Source organism: Podarcis bocagei (assembly GCF_964188305.1).
Source record: "Podarcis bocagei genome assembly, chromosome: 16".
Taxonomy (NCBI): Eukaryota; Metazoa; Chordata; class Lepidosauria; order Squamata; family Lacertidae; genus Podarcis; species Podarcis bocagei.
In genome coordinates this window covers 35,850,332-35,871,735 of record NC_138142.1, presented here as the reverse complement: position 1 = coordinate 35,871,735, position 21,404 = coordinate 35,850,332, and the positions used below count along the sequence as shown (strand labels likewise).

The 21,404-nt window shown below is 48.4% G+C and overlaps 1 protein-coding gene across 1 annotated transcript; it reads right to left on the bottom strand.

Annotated features, from left to right (window-relative positions):
* Positions 1-4,511: 4,511 nt before the first annotated feature.
* On the bottom strand, positions 4,512-19,965 carry SLC39A1 (solute carrier family 39 member 1). The gene is made up of 4 exons (XM_081173773.1): positions 19,826-19,965; positions 9,887-10,259; positions 8,485-8,615; positions 4,512-6,752 (listed from the first exon to the last, which is right to left on the bottom strand). The coding sequence occupies exons 2-4, from the start codon at positions 10,083-10,085 to the stop codon at positions 6,063-6,065; spliced, it is 1,020 nt and encodes a 339-aa protein (XP_081029899.1). The 5' UTR covers positions 10,086-10,259; positions 19,826-19,965; the 3' UTR covers positions 4,512-6,062.
* Positions 19,966-21,404: the final 1,439 nt, after the last annotated feature.

Below are 21,404 nucleotides of genomic sequence, written 5' to 3'. Positions count from 1 at the left end.
TCCAGGTGAGGTCTGACCAGAGCAGAATACAGTGGCACTATTACTTCCCTTGATCTAGATGCTATACTCCTATTGATGCAGCCCAGAATTGCATTGGCTTTTTTAGCTGCCGCGTCACACTGTTGACTCATGTCAAGTTTGTGGTCAACCAAGACTCCTAGATCCTTTTCACATGTACTGCTCTCAAGCCAGGTGTCACCCATCTTGTATATGTGCCTCTCATTTTTTTTGCCCATGTGCAATACTTTACATTTCTCCCTGTTAAAGTTCATCTTGTTTGTTTTGGCCCAGTTCTCTAATCTGTCAAGGTCGTTTTGAAGTGTGATCCTGAAGTGTGATCCCTCTTCCCAGGAAACCCACAGAACTGTAACACTGGAATAGGTTATCCTAACACTTATAGCAAAATACAGTACAGTGGTACCTCGGGTTACATACGCTTCAGGTTACATAAGCTTCAGGTTACAGATTCTGCTAACCCAGAAATAGTACCTCAGGTTAAGAACTTTGCTTCAGGATGAGAACAGAAATCGTGCGGCGGCAGCAGGAGGCCCTGTTAGCTAAAGTGGTGCTTCAGGTTAAGAACAGTTTCAGGTTAAGTACGGACCTCTGGAAGGAATTAAGTACTTAACCCAGGGTACCACTGTACAGTACCCAATTTTGGGGGGTGTGGGGAGCCCTGAATTTAAAGTGACATGACACTGCTTTAAACTTTTTTTAAGCAGGTTGGATTGCTATCTGTCATGGATGCTTTCGCTGAGATTCCCGCATCGCAGAGGGTTAGACTAGATGACCCCTGGCGTCCCTTCCGATTTTACGATATAACACACATGGTGTAGTCAAGTCCATTCATTTGACTTGCTCAGAGTAGGATTACCATTGGATACAACCCTTCAATTTCTTCCCAAGACGAGATTTTAGCACCCCCGACCCGTTCACTCCATTACAGGCCGTTCTGCTTTCTCACTGCCAAGTCCACGGATTCAACAGAAATTTCACAGAAGAAAGCTGTGTTTTAATGAAGGCAGTATGGGAGAAACACACACACGCACACACAGCCCTCCAAACAGAGTGGGTGGAGGAAAACGCCTTTTATTTGGGCTGCTCCATTCCCATCTCATTAAGCAATTTGGCACGGTCAGCCCCATCCGTGTTTTCATCTGGCGAGAAAGGAATGCAAGGGAGCATTTATTCCGAGGGCTCCGTGCGAAGGAAGGATTCCGCCGCCCACATCCTTTCATCGAGACCCTCTGCGTAGGGAAAAAAGCCCAAAAACGGCCGCAAAGAAAGAACGTCAAAGCAGCAAACTCGGCCAATGGCAAAACGGAGAAGGCAAAATAATTGCTGCAAGCGACCCAACCCGTCCCATTCTTCGCAGGTCAAACCCAACCAAAGAGCCAGCCTCTTTGCTGGGTATCGTAAATGTGGCTTTGGAAACAGCCTCTTGGCAGATCCACAGCGTTCCTCAGAAACTTAAACGGGGGATTCCTTCTCCGGGAGATTGGTCAACCCCATCTTATTTATTCTGAGTATTTGTATTCTGTTCTTCAGCCAGAAAGACTCCCCCCAAGTGGCTTGTGTACAACCAATTATAACAAAACAGTCCTGGCCCTGCACGCTTAACATTTTTAAACAAAACAAGAATTATCAAACTTGGCCACCAATTCTTAAACCGGTTGTTCTTATGAAGGTCAGCTTCTACTGTTCAGGGTTAGGAGGTGGCCTGATGCAGGAAAGCTGACAGAACGAACTCTCCTTCTCAGCTCTCCTTTGCTGTCCTAGAATCATGGAATTGTGAAGTTGGAAAGGGACCCCAAGGGTCATCTAGTCCCACCCGCTGCAACGTAGGAATCTTTCGCCCAATGTGGGACTCCAACCCACGATGCCGAGATTAAAAATCCCATGGAACAAGCTTCTGCTGTGGAGGACAGGACTTCAGCCAACGTTCCAAGTTACAAGGAAGAAGATTCTGTCTCAGCATCAGGAAGGGCTGACACAAAGAGCTGTTTGACAGTGGAATATGGACTCCCATGAACAGGGTTCAAAACTCCCATTATTCTAGGTGCATTTTGCGACAGGGAACGTCATTCGCATGAGCAGTTTCCGAGCTTTGGGCACAGTGCTGCGCCTGAGATTTCAGATTAAAACTGCAGGATGGAAGGAAAAAAGGACCTTTTCCTGCCTCCCCACTTCCAGCTACTCTCTGAAGACTGGAGAAGAGACCCTCTTAAGAATATTAGGGGGGTGGGCAGGGGAAGGACTAGACCAGGCATGTCCAAAGTCCGTTTGGGGGGCCTAATCCAGGCCCTATGGCAGTATATCTCACGCATGTTCACTTCATCAAATCTGGCCCTCTCTGAAAAAAGTTTGGGAACCCCTGGACTAGACCACGTGAAAAGTGAACATAATATTTTAGCTGCAGTTCATTCATTTTCAGCTTTGTATTCTTGTTATTAAAAAGTGTGCCTAGATATTCCAGGTTTAAGGTGCCATTTAGCTCCTAGCTTTCATTTCTCAGAGAGACCGCCTCTCCTGGTATGCCCTGCGGAGGCACAAGGTGGTTAGATTGGTCTCAACTAGGGCCAGGGCCTTTTCAGTACTGGCCCCGACTTGGTGGAACACTCTGTCCCAAGAGACTACGGCCCTGTGGGACTTGACATCTTTCCGCAGGGCCTGCAAGACAGAGCTGTTCTGCCTGGCCTTTGGTTTGGACTCAGTCTGACCCTTCTGTTTCCCTCCCCTTATGGTTCTGATCTATGAGCTACTTTTAAAATGAGCCTGCATTTTAACCTGTATTTTAAATTGGGGTTTTTTTTATCCTATTATGTTTTTACTGTAATTTTATTGGTGTTAGCCGCCCTGAGCTTGGCTCTGGCCAGGGAGGGCAGGGTATAAATAAATATTATTTTTTTATTATTATTATTTTATTTCTATCACTGCCCATGAGAGGTTGTGGACTCCTTGGAGGTTTCTAAGCAGAGGTTGGATGGCCACATGTCCTGGATGCTTCAGTTGATATTCCTGCATTCCAGGGGGTTCAACTAGATGGCCTTTGGGTGTCCCTTCCAACTCTATGATTCTGAGATTTGACGCTCTACTGACTGAAGGGAGAGGAGGCCTGATGGAGCCGGCCTGCCATCTTCCCCAAAAAACAGCCACAGGGAAGTGGAGGGAGGGCATCTTCAAGGCACGTACCACGAGACATCTGTTTCGCACCCTTCCCAAATCCCTTGCAGTGCTGTGCACATGGGAAGGAGGGTCCAGAGGGGTGGAAATTTTGAAAAAAACGGGACGGCGACTGCTATGCACCCAGTTAAGAAACTGTATGCTGAACTTCCGTTTAAAAACCGCTCTGGATATCGAAGCTGCTTTCATTTCCACCCACCGCCCCCAAGTATTTTCCAGCCAGCGAAAACGGCTTGGGTCGTGGGTGTCTCAAGTGCCCGCCAGCCTCCGAGAGACAGGAAACGGTTTAAGAACAAAAGCAGCTCAAGTCAACAAGCGATTGGTACCTAGCATTCGCAAACGCCTTAATGCAATCAAGGGAGGTGGTCTGATCACTGAAGTCGCACTTTTAAATGAAAACATAACCTATTTTATGCCTGGGGAAATTTGTTCTGAGTCCAACGTCTCAGTCGTTCTTTGTCCGCAGTCATCTCAACTGCCCCCTGCAAAGGTCCGTAGCTGCAGCTCCACACTTGTGATAATTCCCTTAAAGGTAAAGGGACCCCTGACCATTGGGTCCAGTCGCAGACGACTCTGGGGTTGTGGCGCTCATCTCGCTTTATTGGCCGAGGGAGCCGGTGTGCAGCTTCCGGGTCATGTGCCCAGCATGACTAAGCTGCTTCTGGCGAACCAGAGCAGCACACAAAAATGCCGTTTACCTTCCCGCCAGAGCGGTACCTATTTATCTACTTGCACTTTGACGTGCTTTTGAACTGCTAGGTTGGCAGGAGCAGGGACCAAGCAACGGGAGCTCATCCCATCAAGGGGATTCGAATCGCCGACCTTCTGATCTGCAAGTCCTAGGCTCTGTGGTTTAACCCACAGCGCCACCCGCGTCCTTACACTAGCCCAAAAATGACCCGGTGCTGAAATTCAACAGGGGCAGACCCCTATGGAAATTCACAATTGCTGGTTAACATAAAATCATAGACACCTACCCACCCACACCCCAGGGTCAGGTAGTCCAACCCAATGCAATGCAAGCGTCTTTTGCCCAATTTCTCACGCACCAAACATAGGTCTATGTTCTGTTTACACCAGGCCCATGAGTTTAACCATCTGTTAATACAGGGACAGGGAACCTGCAGCGCGCAAGGTCTTGCCGGATACAACACCCGTCATCCCTGACTAGAACTGACGCAAGTTGCAGTCCAGAAACGTGCATCTAGAGGGTCAAAGATTCCTCATCCCTGATTAACAGAACAAGATTCACAGACACACAACCAACGTTCTGCACTTTGGCCTGGCAAAATGCTTCTGCGCAACTCAAGAATACAGACACCAGCAGGTTGTTCCTAAAACATGTCAGTTTAATGAAAGATACCTCCTAGATGATTCTCTCTGTAACAAGCAAGCTTACAGCAGATTCATGAACACAGCTATTTTACATTGTCTCTCTCAGCCTCACATGCTTCAATGGAAGAGGATCATTTCCCCCAATAAAAGCTGCGTCTGCGTCAATTGATCCACAACACCGGTTTTGTGCAACTTTCACTTGAGCAAAACCCACAGAATTACCCCACCCCATGCAGGTGAGAAATAAACCTTTGGCACTTAAGACAGGGAATGCAAGAATCCCCCCCCCACATACAAAACCCCCAAAGGTGGCCTTGTAATGTTCCCCCCAAAGTGCTTGGGCTGGTCCAGGAAAGGAGGCAACCCAAATTTAAAAGTGTTTGACTCACTCAACCCAACCAACCACACGGTACAAAACACATACACACAAACACACACACGGTTGGTGAGCCCTTTTGAAATAGTCAAGGCACCAACATTTTAAGGCAAGACGGTTAACGAGCTGTGGAGATGGCAGAGAAGTATTTTGGCACCAGAAACCAGTTTGTTGTGTGTGGGTTTTTTAAAAAAAGCACAAACGAGAGACCCCGTGCCACACATGCTGATTTGTAAAACATGGCAAAAGGTTGCGTACGACAGCCCTGGGTACATCACTTTGAGATATCAACCACACTGGAGGGGGTGTGGTTGTGCAAGGAAACACATAAGGAGGGGTGGCGACAACTCAGTTGCACAAAAGACCATGCGACCAGCCGGTGCAACGATATTCCAATCGCACAAGCGGTTGTGTTGCGATTCCTCCAGGGTGCAGCATCCGAACTCTCCTCTCTGCTGCCACATGCAGAGGGTGACAGATACAGCCTGACTGCCTGTTTCAGAGACCTGCTTAATTCTTAAAACCCAGGGAAGGATTGTCAAGCCACCCCACATGCCAAATTTGGCTATGGTTTTATTTTCATAGCTACGTACTCACAAGAGGGCGTAAGCACTTAACACCCCACCAAACACTCTGACCTTGCGCCCAACAGCAGAGGCGCCCCAGGCAAGCAGGCCTAGAGCACAGCTAGGCCCAAAGGGCACCTGAGATTGTGGAAACAGCCAGAGTGCAGGTCTAAAACAGCCTTCCTATTTTGAGAGGAAGAGGGTAGAATCTTTAAAAAGGAGATAAGCCTGTTTATCCCAAGTTTTGGACCTGGGTTCTAACATATAGGAACCCCACCAGCAGGGGGAAATCAACAGAGTAGGGTGAATTCCTGGAGGGGATAACAAAACAAAACAAAACAAGGCTTGTGGGGTTTTCCCCAGGAATAGCGTTTGTGTGTTGTCGCCCTCTCCTTCCATGTCACTGGACTGTCTCTGTTTTCTGCTATTTTGGGGAGATCTTTGAAAATTATTGCTTGCCTGCCTTGGGTTCAGCCTCCTCCCTCGAGTTTCTGAAAGTCAAAGCCGTGTGCGGTTTGGATCCAAAGGGATCCCTGAGTGAGTTTAGGACACAGATCGAGGGCATCTCTTCGCCCACCCACAACCCATGCTCGTCCTCCTCCTCAGATCTTGATGAACAGGATGCTGGTGACGAGTGCGAAACCTGCCAGGAGGACGATGACTTTGAGGATGCGCTGCTCGGACGAGTTGAGCTCGTGGGGCAGGATCTCTAGAAAGGTGATGTACACAAAGGTGCCGGTGGCCAGGCCCTCGAGGACGCAGCGCGACAGCTGGTGGAGGGCCGCCAGGGGGGTCTCCGTCAGCACCACGCCCAGCCCTATGCCCAGGGGGGACATGATGGCGAAGAGGACGAGGCAGGCCGCCACCACGCGGGGGCGCAGCCGCCCCTGCAGGAGCTTGAGGCTGAGGCTGAAGGCGATGACCCCCTTGTGGATCAGGAGGGCCAGGCAGATCTCCAGCGCCTGTGCCCCCTCCTCCTGCAGCCCCACGGCCAGCCCCTCGAAGATGGAATGCAGAGAGAGGGCCAGGAGGAGGACCACCGAGCGGATGGCCGAGTGGGCGTTGAAGTCCACGTGGACGTGGGGGCGGTCCCGGCCGTGCTGGTGCGCCAGCGGCCCGTCGGGCCAGCTCTGGTCCTGGATGGAGGCGGAGGGGTTCGCGGCCGCGCCAAGGAGGGCCTGGGTCTCTTCCAGGGATCCCACCGGGTCTTTGTAGGCCAGGACGATCTGCTCCAGGACCAGGACTAGGAAGAAGCCCATGGCCAAGATGAACTCCTGCAGGGGGAAATGGAGCTGCGGGAAGGAAGGGGAAAGGTGTGAGCACAGGGTCAGAGGCAGAGGTTTGTTAAGGTAAAGGGTAAAGGGATCCCTGACCATTAGGTCCAGTCGCCGATGACTCTGGGGTTGCGGCACTCATCTCGCTTTATTGGCCGAGGGAGCCAGCGTACAGCTTCTGGGTCATGTGGCCAGCAGGACTAAGCCGCTTCTGGCGAACCAGAGCAACACACGGAAACGCCGTTTACCTCCCCACCAGAGTGGTACCTATTTATCTTCTTGCACTTTTGACGTGCTTTCAAACTGCTAGGTGGGCAGGAGCAGGGACCGAGCAACGGGAGCTCACCCCGTCGCGGGGATTCGAACCGTCGACCTTCTGATCGGCAAGTCCTAGGCACTGTGGTTTAACCCACAGCGCCACCCGCGTCCCTTTTGTTATGGGTCCATAAATAGGTCCATAAATAGCTAGAGGTCCCAGGCCCTAAGGAAGTTAGATTAGCCTCAACCAGAGCCAGGGCCTTTTCAACGCTGGCCCCGGCCTGGTGGAACGCTCTGTCTCATGAGACCAGGGCCCTGCGGGATCTGATTTCTTTCCGCAGGGCCTGTAAGACAGAGTTGTTCCGCCTGGCCTTTGGCTTGGAGCCAATTTGATTCCCTCCCCCTCTTTCTTTTTTCCTTTCTCCTCCTGTGAATAGGCTGCATCTTAATGTTTTAATGTTGTACTTTAATCTTGTCTTTTAAGTTGTATTTTAATCAACTTGTTTTTATTATTGGTTGTTAGCTGCCCTGAGCCTGGTCTTGGCTGGGGAGGGGGGGTATAAATAAAAATTATTATTATTATTATTAGGGACACTTTCACGCCAAACATTTAAAGCACAGCTATAACTTGCAGTGCCCTAAAATAAAATGTGATGAAAATGATGTATAGATGGTATCTAACACCAACTAAAGGGGAACACGGGTGGCGCTGTGGTCTAAGCCACTGAGCCTAGTGGTTCTGCCAGCTCTCAGGAGGATGCCACTGCCATTCCAACAGAAAGAGGGAGGGATTCACGGCGAGTTCCAGCACCTCTTTTTCTAGAAAAATAGCACTGTAAATCAATATATTGTGATGTTTAGCTGGCGATATGAAGTTGAAAACCAGGTATCGCCCAGCCCTAATGAACAGTAAATGACTCAGTGGTTTTGATGATTAAACGCAACATACCGTATTTTTTGCTCCATAGGATGCACCTTGCTTTAGAGGGGGAGAACAAAAAAAATAAATCTCCCCCTCTCTGCTCAGCGCCCCTTCAGCGAAGCGGCAGGAGAAACGGAGCCCCTTCCATTTCTTCTCCCGCTTCGCTGAAGGCTCTGGAGGCTTCAGGCAGCTATCCCTGGAGCCTTCGGAGCACAGCGCGAGTTTCCGCTGCGCTCCGCAGGCTTTAGGTTCCTTTCGCTGAAGCCAGGAGAATCTATCCCTGAAACCTGGAGAGCGAGAGGGGTTGGTGCGCACTGACCCCTCTCGTTCTCCAGGCTTCAGCAAAAGCAACACGAAGCCTCCGGAGCGCGGAGGGAGCGCTCCCTCTGAGCTTCGGAGGCTTCGTGTTGCTATCGCTGAAGCCAAGGAGCCTGCATTCGCTCCATAGGACGCACACACATTTCCCCTTAATTTTTGGAGGGGAAAAGTGCGTCCTATAGAGCGAAAAATATGGTAAATCCTTCTCATAATAGATAAATAACTGGTGGCAAAATCTGGGCCTTAGCTCACCGTGACTCTCAAGTTGTTGAAGGCCTCATTAATACCGGCAAGGTAATCGGGGATCAAGTCCAGGAGACACGTAGCCAGGAAGACACCTCCAGCAAAACAGCTCACCAGGCTTAAAACCTTCCTTCGGGAATCTGTTGGGAGAGCAAGAAGCGTCAGAGCAGGAAGAGGAGAGATGAAAAGATGGGGTGAGGGGGCGAGTGGGAAGAATAATATTTTGGTGCTGGTCTGAAATTGCCAAGCCTAACCTTGCTTCATATCGGGCTACGGAAAGCCGCAATCGACAGCTATCTGACAAGGCCACATCTTGCGTTATGCTTTTAAAACAGTGTCAGGAGACGCTTAATCTCAGGGTCATGGATCCAAGCTCCATGCTGGGACAAAAAGATTCCTAAATTGCAGGGGGGTTGACTGGATTTCTTTTGTGGTCCCTTCCAACTCTACAAATCTATGATGGCTTCCCCAAAGAATCTTGGAAAGTGTAGTTTGTTAAGGGGGAGCTGATAGATGACACCCCCCAATTCCTCACCCAGAGCTACACGTCCAAGTTCCCTGGTGAAGTGGGATCGATTGTGAAACCGCTGTGGGAAGTGTCGCTCTGTAAGGGGAATAAGGAAGTCTCCTAAGTACTCTCCGCACCCTTAACAAACTACACTTCCCAGGGTTCCTCAGAGGGAGCCATGACTGTTGACTATGCAGCCTAGGACCCACGTACCTACAGGACCGCCTCTCTTGGTATGCCCCGCAGAGGACCTTAAGGTCCACAAATGACAACAGTTTGGAGGTCCCAAGTCGCAAGGTGGTTAGATTGGTCTCAACTAGGGCCAGGGCCTTTTCAGTACTGGCCCCGACTTGGTGGAACGCTCTGTCCCAAGAGACTAGGGCCCTGTGGGATTTGACATCTTTCCAAAGAACCTGCAAGACAGAGCTGTTCTGCCTGGCTTTTGGTTTGGACTCAGTCTGACCCTTACGTTTCCCTCCCCTTATGGTCTTGATTTAGTGGGTACTTTTAAAATGAGGCTGCATTTTAACCTGTACAATGGTACCTCGGGTTAAGTACTTAATTCGCTCCAGAGGTCCGTTCTTAACCTGAAACTGTTCTTAACCTGAAGCACCACTTTAGCTAATGGGGCCTCCTGCTGCTGCTGCGCCGCCGGAGCATGATTTCTGTTCTTATCCTGAAGCAAAGTTCTTAACCAGAAGCACTATTTCTGCGTTAGCGGAGTCTGTAACCTGAAGTGTATGTAACCTGAGGTACCACTGTATTTTAAATTGTTCCCCCCCCCCATTATGTTTTTACTGTGATTTTATTGGTGTTAGCCGCCCTGAGCCTGGCTCTGGCTGGGGAGGGCACTGTATAAATAAAAATTTATTATTATTATTTATTATTTCGCTATTCTTTTACCTGACGAGCTGGTTGTGGCTCCCGGCCGCCGGAAGACCCATAGAGGAAGGAACCCACACAAGAGGGTCACCACCAGCAGCAGAGCCAAAGAGCCCAGCTTCACCTCCAAACCCGTGGCGGAGCGGAGAGCCACCACGTGGGCATAAGGCTCCCACACCATCTCTTCCAGCTGCGTCTCAGGCCTCAACTCGGCAGCCATCGCTCCGGTACAGGGTTTCTTGGCCAACTCTGGGCTAAGCCCACAAAGCCCCGTAACCTTGTGCTTAACAGCCGTGAAACTCAGCGGAGGATTCCCCTCAAACTGCCACCATCCTCTTCATTCCCTGTCGGTTTTGGGGCACCCCGAGGGATTAGGGTCCAGAAGGTGTTTGTCCTGCAAGGAGGAAGAAAAGAGAATGAAGGGGCGCTAGGAACCAAAGTGAACAGGGAGCGAAGGCATTGGCAGGGGGGGCAGCATTTTCAAGGGGCACCAGCAGGGAACCCAAACGCTCATTTTCAAAGCCATTACTGTTGTTGTATTAGAACAACAAACCCGTGCGTTGCAAGCTTAACACCGTATACCCAGGGGTTTGAGACTGCAAAAGGCACCTACTTTGTTTACCAATGATACTGAATTTAAACAGAAAGGGATTGCTATTCTCAACAAATGTTCTTTTGATTGACAGACGTGTGTTCAATTGATTTCAAATGTATTAGAGAATTTACAAGTGCACACAATTTGTTTTTGTTACTAATGTAGCCTTATGAGGCTTTGCCCTCGGGTGGGAAAAATATTGCGCCCGGGAAAGGGAAGTGGGTGTCAACAGACACTCAAGGAATAGTTTCGGAGAAAAGGCTTTTATTTCTACCATCCATGAACTGGTAGAAGGAGCAAGTGTGATAAGTCACAAAAAGCATGAACGAAGTTCACAATCATGTACACAAGCATATATACCCCTTTCCAGTTCCCTCCTCCTTTCTCCTCCTTCCAGAGTCCTGCCCCATGAGTTCCTCTGAGCATGAACAGAAAGCTGTCTTGGGACTATTGGACTCTTGGCAGGAAAGGGGGGAATGAGAAGCCGAGGGGATGAGTCGAGGAGCCCTGGTGGTTCATCATGTCCAAGATGTTGCAACCGAATGAGATAAGATTCATTTCCCAGGCCTGCTATGAACAGAGCCTATTCATTAGCCTTTAAAAGTAACATTTTGCCTTTTGCCACAGCATCTTGTGAGAAAAGCAGAGAAGAGCAGAGAAAAGCTGTTTGGGATTTTTAGAAGACAAGTGTCTGGAGGCGGTTGGAGGATGGATGGCGGCAAACAGATTGAGATTGAATCCTGACAAGACAGAAGTACTGTTTCTGGGGGACAGGAGGCGGGCAGGTGTAGAGGATTCCCTGGTCCTGAATGGGGTAACTGTGCCCCTGAAGGACCAGGTGCGCAGCCTGGGAGTCATTTTGGACTCACAGCTGTCCATGGAGGCACAGGTTAAATCCGTGTCCAGGGCAGCTGTGTACCAGCTCCATCTGGTACGTAGGCTGAGACCCTACCTGCCTGCGGACTGTCTCGCCAGAGTGGTGCATGCTCTGGTTATCTCCCGCTTGGTCTACTGCAATGCGCTCTACGTGGGGCTACCTTTGAAGGTGACGCGGAAACTACAATTAATCCAGAATGCAGCAGCCAGACTGGTGACTGGGAGCGGCTGCCGAGACCATATAACACCGGTCTTGAAAGACCTACATTGGCTCCCAGTATGTTTCCGAGCACAATTCAAAGTGTTGGTGTTGACCTATATAGCCCTAAATGGCCTCGGTCCAGTATACCTGAAGGAGCGTCTCCACCTCCATCGTTCTACCCGGACACTGAGGTCCAGTTCCGAGGGCCTTCTGGCGGTTCCCTCACTGCGAGAAGCCAAGTTACAGGGAACCAGGCAGAGGGCCTTCTCGGTAGTGGCACCCGCCCTGTGGAACGCCCTCCCACCAGATGTCAAAGAGAAAAACAGCTACCAGACTTTTAGAAGACATCTGAAGGCAGCCCTTTTTAGGGAAGCTTTTAATGTTTGATGTATCACAGTATTTTAATATTCTTTTGGAAGCCGCCCAGAGTGGCTGGGGAAACCCAGCCAGATGGGCGGGGTATAAATAATAAATTTATAAATTTACACACACACACCCTGGTACTCCCACCACTGGTTTAAAACAACGTACGACACAGAAACAAGGTGGGTCCTAAAAATAGGAGCTGTGTGGTGTGTCAACCAAAGTTTGATTTCCTCCCCACTCCAGGAGCATCGCAGGCACAGAGGAAAGCGGCCTTGCACCAAGTCAGGCCATGGTTCTATCTAGCTCAGTACTGCCTACACAGACAGGCAGCAGCTCTCCAGGGGTTCAAGCAACGGGACATTTTTGTAAAGAAGGAAAAAAGTGGAGAGGATTTTAGAGGGGCACAAAAATCATTTGACCTCATGGCATTGTTGCAAGGCAGTCAATTATATAAATAATTTTATATATCTATACAGTGGTACCTCAGGTTAAGTACTTAATTCGTTCCGGAGGTCCATTCTTAACCTGAAACTGTTCTTAACCTGAAGTACCACTTTAGCTAATGGGGCATCCCGCTGCTGCCACACGATTTCTGTTCTCATCCTGAAGCAAAGTTCTTAACCTGAAGCACTATTTCTGGGTTAGCGGAGTCTGTAACCTGAAGCGTTTGTAACCTGAAGCGTATGTAACCCAAGGTACCACTGTATATCTATCTATCTATCTATCTATCTATCTATGTCTATCTCTCTCTCTCTCTCTCTCTCTCTCTATCTATCTATCTATCTATGTCTATCTCTATCTATCTATCTATCTATCTATACACACACACACACACATGTTTATGTATGTGTGTATAATTTTATACAGAAATTTTTAAATAATAAAGAAAATAATAAATAAATAGACCATTTTGGGAGGGGGTGTGGTCATGAAAAACTCATGGGGCACAAGATATGCATCTCTTTTTCATGGCCTCTTGACACTTGAGATTTCTATTGTTAAGGCACACCCTATCCTTGCAATTGAGATTAAACTGTTGTCAGCGTTTGTATCTTAAACCGTGCTGAACCACCCTGGAACCTAAGGGTGAAGGGCAGTTGCCAAATCAAATTCTTAATACTGTAAATATTAATAAGTCACCCCTACACTACACCAAAACAGCCCTCCGAGAGGAATTGTGTTGTGATTGTTAACCAGCACAAGACGATGGAGAGACGTTCAACAAAGTCCTGTTGAAATTTATTCCCTTATTGCATTTATCTCTTTTTCTCTGAGGGGCTCAAGGTAGCCGACATGGTTCTCCCAGCTCCTCATTTAACCACAACAGCCCTGCGAGGTAGGCTGGGCTGAGAGGAGGAGACTGGCCCAAGCAAACCACATGGCCAACTTGGGGGAATTTGAACCCTCGTCAACTCTGTAAATCTCTAAACCAGGGGTCAGCAACCTTTTTCAGCAGGGGGCCGATCCACCGTCCCTCAGACCATGTGGTGGGCCGGCCTTTGGGGTGGGGGGATTCCTATGCCCCACAAATAACCCAGAGATGCATTTTAAATAAAAGGACACATTCTACTCATATAAAAACACACTGATTCCTGGACTGTCCACGGGCCAGATTGAGAAGGTGATTGGGCCGGATCCAGCCCACGGACCTTAGGTTGCCTACCCCTGCTCTAAGCTGTATCCTACACTTCCTTATTAGCAGTTGTGACCATTTAAAACAAAACAATTTTTTACTTCGTTTTCTTTTCTGTAACTCCTTAGTTGTTACTGGAATTCAAATGGGAAAAAAGAAAACAAGTCAAGCTGCAATGATGACCCCCCCCCCGCTCTAGAGTTGATCTCTGTAAAAAAAATAAACCATGCTTTTAAAATTAGCCTTCTCCCACCATCAACAGGCATTCCAGGAAAGGAAATAGATTCCCCTTCTCCTGCCCGCAAGTGGGGGGGGGGGGACCTAGAAAGTAAGAACCCAAACAACAGGGAGAGGAGGGAGAGAGACCTTTTTTCCGGCCTCTCCTTGTTGCAGCTCGCACTAGAAAGGGCAGATCACGGATCAGCAGATCCTAAACCGTATTCTGGGAACTTCCTGGCCTCTGTTGCTGTGAGTGAGTCATGAGGCCGACAGATTCCGGTAATGTTTCTCCTGCCCAAACAGAGGGGGAAGAAGCAGCTTTCGGACTCAGATATCCATTGGCTGCTACTGCTGCAAAAACTGCGCAGCATGGGTAGGCAAACTAAGGTCCGGGGGCCGGATCCTGCCCAATTGCCTTCTAAATCCGGCCCGCGGACGGTCCGGGAATCAGCGTGTTTTTACATGAGTAGAATGTGTCCTTTTATTTAAAATGCATCTCTGGGTTATTTGTGGGACATAGGAATTCGTTCATTTATTTATTTTTCAAAATATAGTCCAGCCCCCAACAAGGTCTGACGGACAGTGGACCGGCCCCCTGCTGAAATAGTTTGCTGACTCCTGCTGCACAGTGCCAGGACTCTGGCCGGTTCAAAAGGGATCCCGCTGCCGTCCAGTGCATTCGCTTAATAATAATAATAATAATAATTTATTTATACCCCACCCATCTGGCTGGGCTTCCCCAGCCACTCTGGGCAGCTTCCCACAAAATATTGAAATACAGTAATACATCAGACATTAAAAGCTTCCCTAAACAGGGCTGCCTCCAGATGTCTTTTAAAAGTCTGGCAGTAGTTGTTCTCTTTGACATCTGGTGGGAGGGCGTTCCACAGGATGGGTGCCACTACCGAGAAGGCCCTCTGCCTGGTTCCCTGTAACTTGGCTCCTCGCAGCGAGGGAACCGCCAGAAGGCCCTCAGAGCTGGACCTCAGTGTCCGGGCTGAATGATGGGGGTGGACATTTCCCCTTACTTTTTAGGAGGAAAAAAGTGCGTCTTATGGGCCGAAAAATACGGTAAATTAATTGCATTAATTTGCAATGGCCTTAACAACTTGGGTACAGGGTTCCTCATGGACCTGCCTAGTTCCTTATATCTCTACCTGATCTGAGTGGAGATTCGAACCCTGGTTTCTCCCAGGTTAGGCCCAGCACCCTAACCAACACATCGAAATGTTATACTTCTGGTGCTTAACTTTTTATTCTGGCAGAGATTTTAAACCATTTCTGATTTTTATGGTTAGTTTTTAAACAGGCTTGCTCATTATTGTCTTTGCTGAACATGACGTACCCCATTCAGAGGGAATTGCGATAAAGCAGGATATAAATTTTCAACATAGCATAAATAAATAAACTCCTGTTAAGTAAATAAAAATAAGTGCATTCACTAGGAAAAATACAATATTCCAAACAAGCATTATAGCAAGGGAAATGACTTGCAAAGTGTGCATTATCAGGCAAAAATCACATACAAAAATAGTAATAATTCAAACTAAAATGTTGATGAGTTTATATAAGGACTTAAAAATAATATCCCAAACTGAAATGGATATGTAGAGGTGTGGATTTAAGATTGGAAAAACAAATACTGAAATTGCCAGATTCACTTTTGCCTCGTCTCTTATCAGCCACCTGGCTGCACAGACCACAGTCATCAAAAGAGGAAGGGGGAAAGTTACCGTAATTCTGCCTCTAAGCCAACCTTATCAACAATCCAGATGTTTTGGACCACAATTTCCCACCATCCCTGACCATAATGTTGGCTAAGCAAGTAACGTCTTGAACCCAGGTCTTAGCAGTCCTAGCTGGACATGCTTATCCAATTTTTGCCAGGCAGTAGTGGGAGCAGGAGCAAAAAATCATCTTTGTATACAGTGGTACCTTGGGTTAAGTACTTAGTATTTTTTGCTCTATAAGACTTTTTCCCTCCTAAAAAGTAAGGGGAAATGTGTGTGCATCTTATGGAGCGAACGCAGGCTGTGCAGCTATTCCAGAAGCCAGAACAGCAAGAGGGATTGCTGCTTTCACTACTCAGCTATCCCTCTTGCTGTTCTGGCTTCTGAGATTCAGAAAAAAAATTTCTTGTTTTCTCCCCCAAAAACTAGGTGCGTCTTATAGAGCGAAAAATACGGTAATTCGTTCCGGAGGTCCGTTCTTAACCTAAAACTGTTCTTAACCTGAAGCACCACTTTAGCTAACGGGGCCTCCTGCTGCCGCCGCGCCGCCAGAGCACAATTTCTGTTCTCATCCTGAAGCAAAATTCTTTACCCGAGGTAATATTTCTGGGTTAGCGGAGTATGTAACCTGAAGCGTATGTAACCTGAGGCATATGTAACCCAAGGTACCACTGTATAAGCTTTATAAAGAGGCCCACAAAAGTTCCTAGCCCACAAGAAAAGCGTCTTACTCTGCCTAGAGCAGCACAAAGTCACTGGTGGTCTAAATTTGAGACAGAGGAGTGGAGAAGAATTAAAAAAATAACAGTGTTTCCTGGTTTGGTCACCTGGAAGCAGTTTTCAATTCACCCCAGGTGAGAAGTTTGTTATTCGCCCGGGATCTTTCCACCTCAGGCCACCCAGGTTCCATCACAGGGATTCATATTTTGTCCAAGACTGTATGACATTCATTTTGCCAAACAAAATTTCCAAGCAAATAGAATTCTGCGATTGGGGTAAATCTCTCCTATTTGGGGGACTTGGATGAATCCAGTGTCTCAATTTTAATGGCAGACTCCAAAACTAAGATGATATAAAATATTACGCCATCAAAAGGAGGCCATATTTATTTACTTTGAGTCAGGATTTGAACCCTGGCCTGACACACTAACCACTACACCACCGCTGCCTCCAACTTCCATCAACTCCAGCCTGCATGGTCCATGCTCAGGAATGACAGGATTTACAGTCCAACAATGTCTAGAGGGCCACAGATCACCCTGTCCTTAAAGAGGAGTTCAGATTCAACGTTTCCTGCCCTTATTTATTTTTGAACTTCTTCCGATTGTTCATGGATTCCACAAAGCCCTTAAAAGGTACAACCAGTGTGCAAGTATATTGCGTTCCTCTCTCGGCCGCAGTTGTCTTGATAACCCTGCACTATATTCAGCATTTATGGACTGTTATTATTATTTATACCCTGCCCATCTGGCTGAGTTTCCCCAGCCACTCTGGGCGGCTCCCAATCAAGTGTTAAAAACAGTACAGCGTTAAATATTAAAAACGTCCCTGAACAGGGCTGCCTTCAGAGGTCTTTTAAAGATAGGATAGCTGCTTATTTCCTTCACATCTGAAGGGAGGGTGTTCCACAGGGAGGGCGCCACTACCGAGAAGGCCCTCTGCCCGGTTCCCTGTACCTTGGCTTCTCGCAGTGAGGGAACCACCAGAAGGCCCTCAGAGCTGGACCTCAGTGTCCAGGCAGAACGATGGGGGTGGAGACGCTCCTTCAGGTACAGTGGTACCTCGGGTTAAGTACTTAATTCGTTCCAGAGGACCGTTCTTAACCTGAAACTGTACTTAACCTAAAGCACCACTTTAGCTAATGGGGCCTCCTGCTACCGCCGGAGCACAATTTCTGTTCTCATCCTGAAGCAAAGTTCTTAACCTGAAGCACTATTTCTGGGTTAGCAGAGCCTGTAACCTGAAGCGTATGTAACCTGAAGCATATGTAACCCGAGGTACCACTGTATACAGGACCGAGATCCTTTCCAACATGCCAGCCTGCATGATGCCTGGCCAGATTCTGCCAGATGTGGGGCAGAGGTGCACAGCATTAATTCCCAGAGTGGTTTGACAATCGATCCTTCTTCAGCAAAAGCCATTGTGGTGTAGTGGTTAGAGCAGGGGTTGGCAACCGAAGGCCCATGGGGGTCGTTTAACTGGCCCATGAACCCCCGCTGCCTGCTCAGTCGGCTCCCGTGCGCCCCGCTAAACCAGCGCAGAGCAGAGCAGGGACCGCCTTCCGCGATGCTAGCCGGCTTCCCATTGGCTACAGGAAGCTCTGCAGCCAATGGGAAGCCGCGTACGCCTCCTCCAGGCCAGAAGGAGCGCCGGAAACAGCATATGCGCATGCATGCGCACTCCGGCCCACCGCAGCATCTACGGGACCGTGAACCGGCCGAAGCCACAAAAACTTTGCCGACCCCTGGGTTACAGCATCAGACTAGGACCAGTCACTGCCTCTCAGCCAAACCTACCACACAGGGCTGTTGTGGGTAGTAAAGGACGAGGTGGAGAATCATGTACGCCACCTTGAACTCCTGGGGGGGGGGAGAGAAAGTGGGATATAAAAGCAATAGATAAATAAACTGGGAATTGTAGCTCGGGGGGGGTCTCCTCTAAGCCCCCTTAAGTCAGGGTTGCCCCTAAAGAATCCTGGGAGATGTAGTTTGTTAAGGGTGCAAAGAGTTGTTAGGAGACTTCTATTCCCTTCCCATAATTACAATTCCCAGAGAGGTTTCACCATCAACCCCTCTTCCCAGAGAACTCTGGGAATTGTAGCTCTGTGAAGGGAGAAAGGGGGGGTGTCCTAATAACTCGCATCACCTTTAGCAAACTACAGTTCCCAGGATTTCTTGGGGAAAGCCATGACAGCTTAAAGCAGTATCAAAGTGCTTTAAATGAGCAGTATGAGTGCGACCTAAATCCTGAATTTAACAGATTGAAATTAGTCATCTCTTCTGATTTCGGCAGGTATACCCCAAAGTCAGATAGAGCTAGATGCAAGGTAGCCTGAAGATCTCAGTATGCCTTGTGGCCAAGATTGGGCGCCGAGTGTTAGAAACTCAAGATATATAAATTAATCGCCAAATGGCACCTTAAACCCAGATTATGGTTGCCACAACGGAATGTCTTGGCGCTTTTTTTTTTACATGAGGTTATTATTATTTTTCATTTCATTTTGATGCCGCTTTATATTTTAAAGAAAAAAAATCTCAAAGCCATTTTCAACACCAAATACAGTGGTACCTCGGGTTGAGTACTTAATTCGTTCCGCAGGTCCGTTCTTAACCTGAAACTATTCTTAACCTGTAGCACCACTTTAGCTAATGGGGCCTCCTGCTGCTGCCGCGCCACCAGAGCATGATTTCTGTTCTCATCCTGAAGCAAAGTTCTTAACCCGAGGTACTAATTCTGGGTTAGCGGAGTCTGTAACCTGAAGCGTACGTAACCCGAGGTACCACTGTAAAACCAATCCAGAATAAAATGATCCTGGGAATTGTAGTTTACCCCTTACAGAGCTGCAATTCCTAGTACCCAGTACCCTGAACTACAGTTCACAAGGTACTTAGGGAGAGATGGGCTTTAAGGTATGGTGTGTCTGCAGCCCAGAATACAACCATTAATGGACCAAACATATGTCATGTCTAGCAATATCAAGGGGTCTGCTCAGAGCAGGGCTAACACCGAATACAGTACAAGCTTTATAAATAAGCATTAATTGAATTTTAGACTAAAATTTGGTGTGTATACACACTTACCTGGGAGTAAGCCCCATTGAATTCAACAGGCTTTACTTCAAAGTACAGATTTGAAGGAGAAAGGCCTGTAGCTCAAGGGTAGAGCAGACACACAAAAGGTCTCAGGTCCAATCCTGGTACAGCTAGGAAAGACTCCCTGCCTAAAACCCTGGAGAACTGCTGCCAGTCCGTGTGGGCAATACTGAGCTAGATAGACGAATGGCCATATTAAGGCTGCTTCATACACTCCTATTTGGTCCCATGAGGACTGGAATCTTACAATTATTTTTAAGGGAGGGCATAGTTCTGTGTGCTTGGCGTAAAATCCCAGGTCCAACCCTTAAATCCCAGGTCCCTGAAAACCTGGAGAGCCGCTGCCGGTCAGTGCAGACAACACTAGGCTAAATGGGCCGGTGTAAGATGGGGCGATCCAGAAATCTTACACGACCCCCATCACCTACCACCCCCAAAAAATAGGAGGCCAAGGGGCAGAGACCGGTCTATAGCCCCCGAAGCCCCGCTCCTGCCCTCTCGGCCTTGATCCGCGACGCCGAACTCACCTCCTCCGGCCCCGTCGCCTCCCAACTCAACACAAGCTCCGTGGGAGTCGGGACGTTCCAAAAGGCGGGGCGATGCGAACAAGAGAAGTCCCCCACCGCCAATGGGAACGTCGGCCCAGCCGGCCGTGTCACAGGAACATTCGAAAGGGCGGGGCGCAGAAGAGGAAAAGGCGCCCTGTCGGCCAATGGGAGCCCCGGTGACGCTTCTCCGATGTCTGGGCGTTCGAAAGTGGGCGGGGAGGGGGGGGGAGAAGAGGTCGTGTAGCACTCATCTCAACCAACGGGAGCTTGTGGAAGGCGGGCAGAGCCGTATGATTTGAGCCAATGAGAAGGAGGCAAGCGTTGGTTTTCAATTTCTCCCTCTCCCGGGCCTCTGCAACAAGGCTTGGTTTTGTTTTGTTTTGTTTTGTTTTGTTTTGTTTTGTTTTGTTTTGTTTTGTTTTGTTTTGTTTTGTTTTGTTCACATAAAGTAATATACAGCACATACATATAGATATAGATAGTTATATCCAGTGTTCCTCCTCCTCCTCAGAGTAGACCCATTGAAGCTAATGTACACGACTGACTTAGGCTGAATGGGTTTACTTAGCGCAGGACTAGCATTAGATACACACGTGTGTGTGTGTATAGGGAATGCATCAGCTATACAGTATAGACCAATTGTCATACTAAGGCAGTTTCTTATCAACCTATTTGCTCAGTTCCATAAGGACTAGAATCTTACCATTTCTTTTTAAGGGAAGGCTGCCAGTCACTGTAGATAATAATTTAGGTATATTGAGGATGCGGGTGGCACTGTGGGTTAAGCCACAGAGCCTAGGACTTGCCGATCAGAACATCGGCGGTTCTAATCCCCGCAACGGGGTGAGCTCCTGTTGCTCGGTCCCTGCTCCTGCCAAGCCAGCAGTTCGAAAGCACGTCAAAGTGCAACTGGATAAATAGGTACCGCTCCAGCGGGAAGTAAACGGCATTTCCGTGCACTGCTCTGGTTCGCCAGAAGCGGCTTAGTTATGCTGGCCACATGACCTGGAAGCTGTACGCCGGCTCCCTCGGCCAATAAAGCGAGATGAGTGCTGCAACCCCAGAGTCGGCCACGACTGGACCTAATGGTCAGGGGTCCCTTTACCCTTACCTATATTTTATATTTCCACTTTAAGGCGCTTTGCACTTTAAGATAAAATAATTGGGCAAATGTGATTGATTTGGTAATGTGAGGTTGCACAGTTTTATCCTTTTTGTTGTAAGACAAATAGAACAGGCTTCATCAATCTGGGGCCCTCCAGATGTTTTGGGCTGATGGGAGTTGTAATTCAGAACATCTGGAGAGCAAAAGCTGGCATAAAGTAGGAGTGGTACCTTTCCAGCCAAGGCCCTATCTACACTATGCATTTAAACCAGCACCATACCACCTTAAACAGCCATGACTTTCTCCAGAGAATAATGGGAACTGTAGTTTGTTAAGATGAGAGTTGTTAGGAAGCCCCCTCTTCCCCAGTAAAAGCTACAGTTCACAGAACCCCTGGGAAGAGGAATTGACTGTTAAACCGCACTCAAGAGTAGACCCCCTGAAACGCTCTCG

What these genes read in the sequence shown, in the direction of transcription:
- SLC39A1 (XM_081173773.1), bottom strand. Translation starts at nt 10,085, where the DNA reads ATGGCTGCCGAGTTGAGGCCTGAGACGCAGCTGGAAGAGATGGTGTGG. An exon ending in AGCCACAACCAGCTCGTCAG is followed by an intron (nt 8,616 to 9,886) that starts GTAAAAGAATAG and finishes CTCTCCCAACAG; the next exon opens with ATTCCCGAAGGAAGGTTTTA. An exon ending in TCAACAACTTGAGAGTCACG is followed by an intron (nt 6,753 to 8,484) that starts GTGAGCTAAGGC and finishes TCCTTCCCGCAG; the next exon opens with CTCCATTTCCCCCTGCAGGA.